Source organism: Palaemon carinicauda, chromosome 9 (genome assembly GCF_036898095.1).
Source record: "Palaemon carinicauda isolate YSFRI2023 chromosome 9, ASM3689809v2, whole genome shotgun sequence".
NCBI lineage: Eukaryota > Metazoa > Arthropoda > Malacostraca > Decapoda > Palaemonidae > Palaemon > Palaemon carinicauda.
In genome coordinates, this window is record NC_090733.1 from 116,370,695 (window position 1) to 116,373,194 (window position 2,500).

Below are 2,500 nucleotides of genomic sequence, written 5' to 3' on the forward strand. Positions count from 1 at the left end.
TAAAAGATTTTCATTTCCTTCTGCTCTTATAAAAAAAATTATTTTACACAGTTTTTTACCTTTGAGTGTTCCCAAGAAGGTTTTTATTGAAGGGTATTGCTATAAAACAAACGAAGTTTATGAAAAATGACTAAACTTTAAAACTCACAACAAAACAATTACATCAGACTCACCGAAGGCGAAGACGAGGAATGCGTAAGCTCTGTCAACGGGCGTGATACCGTGCCTGTAGCGGACGCAGGCGGTGACGCCCTTGTCGGAAGTTTTGTCGTACCAGAGGCCGAAGCCCACGAAGGGGGCGCACACCAGCATCAAGTTGAAGACCCACAAGCCGATGACCGAGCGGCAGATCACAGCGTAAGTCACCCTCTGCAGATAAATGATGATTATTGTTCTTTAAGTTATATTGAGAGAGAGAGAGAGAGAGAGAGAGAGAGAGAGAGAGAGGAGAGAGAGAGAGAGAGAGAGAGAGAGAATGGTTTCACCCCAGTTTAAAGAGGATTAGTAAGTCAAGGACGATCGCTTTGAAATAAAAGGTGGTCGTTTAATTCTGAATATTCTTTTGTATTTATGAATGAATATATATATATATATATATATATATATATATATATATATATATATATATATATATATATATATATATACACACACACACATATATATATATACACACACACACATATATATATATATATATATATATATATATATATATATATATATATATATATATACACAGTATATATATCTATATATATATATATATATATATATATATATATATGTGTGTGTGTGTGTGTGTGTGTGTACATCTTTTGATGAATCACTGATCTCTCTCTCCCCATGGCAGTCGACTGCAAACCAAGTACCCAATTCACTATCTAAGCCAAAAGAGAACTATTGTATTTTTTAGGGAAAGTATCCATCCCTTTACTTTCCTCTCCCGACAATGGGATCAATTACAAGAGAGAGAGAGAGAGAGGAGAGAGAGAGAGAGAGGAGAGAGAGAGAGAGAGAGAGAGAGAGAGAGAGAGAGAGAGGGAATACATATAATCAAATCTAATTATTTTCAGTGCTACATATAATCAAAATTATAATTTGCAAATACCATTCAGAGAGAGAGAGGAGAGAGAGAGAGAGAGAGAGAGAGAGAGAGAGAGAGAGAGAGAGAGAGAGAGAGTCTGTGTAATTATAACAATATATACTATTACAAATTTAAAGAAAATCTAACGAAATCGTATTAGCAGTTGTTTTGAAAACCGAAGTACATTACCCTAATCAGATTTTTTCTATCAATTATCAAACTTATATAGTTTTCCGAAATTTAGTTGAACAGAAGTAAACATGAAAAGCCCAGCCTTCAGGTTCTTTTAACAAAACTAGCTCCTTCTAATTAGAATCCGGATACGAAAAAAAATATACCAACATAACTAAAGCAGCAAGCAGTTAGTGTAAAGTAATTGAGAGGTCATCAACAAGGGCTACAAAATGTATCTGTTCACAGACACACACACACGCACACACATAATGAATATTTTGATACCGTTGCTTTTAACACACGGACTAAATACATATAACACGAATCAATATTCACTCCTTCTATTAATGTTAGCTTAATGCTATATTCACGTACGCAATAAAATTCTCTCTCTCTCTCTCTCTCTCTCTCTCTCTCTCTCTCCTCTCTCTCTCTCTCTCTCTCTCTCTCTCTCTCTCTCAAGTAAGTCTCCGGAAAATAAATGAACCACCCTTCATAAGTTTTTTTCACCAATAATTATATTCGGGGAGACAAATTGCGAGAATGAATTTAACACTCGTCTTCACGAAGGCCTATTTGCATTTTGTCAGAGGAGCCCTCAAGGTAAAATATTGCCAGCGTACACGCCAAGTCACTCCTATTGACGTGTAGGAACGCATTGTGACTCATCTCCCCTCACAACTGACTCCCATGGTCTTATGGAACTTTCAGAGAAGTTATTAATATATTCTTTTAATGGGGGGGGGGTTGCAGTGAGGGTTATCCATTCGAGCTAAGCGTTGGTGGTTAGATGGTAGAGTTCTTGGACCTCTGGACGAAGCACTGATTTATCCTAAACCTGAGTCTATTGCAATTGAGTGTTTCATTTTAGAATGAAGCGTAAGCCACGCCTACTAAATACACTAAGGATACCAAACACTATCATTCGGAAGTTATGAAGATGAATAAAAATCAAAACACTTTTGATATATATAATTAGTAGATACTTAGATTTAATGTGCAGATGAATGGATGAACCGAACGAAATCTGTTCGTGTAAAAAGTAATAGAGACAGCAATCTATTCGTATAAAAAGGAATTGAGAGTAATCTATTCGTATAAAGGTAATAAAGAAATCTATTCGTACAAAATAAAGAGAAAAAAAGGCGAAAGTTTTTGATAAATCCCGAAAAAGGAAAGATAATTTTTACAAATGATCCCAAAGGAGTTTGGCAAAAAAGTCTTACAAAAAAAAGGCCT

General features: G+C 35.5%; 1 protein-coding gene across 1 annotated transcript in view; it reads right to left on the reverse strand.

Annotated features, from left to right (window-relative positions):
• The window catches only part of LOC137647079 (prostaglandin E2 receptor EP4 subtype-like), a 552,101-nt gene that overhangs the window by 86,256 nt on the left and 463,345 nt on the right, over positions 1 to 2,500 (reverse strand). The window contains exon 5 of the mRNA XM_068380247.1: positions 174 to 369. Coding sequence (XP_068236348.1) covers positions 174 to 369 — 196 coding nt within the window. The remainder of the gene's footprint in view (positions 1 to 173; positions 370 to 2,500) is intronic.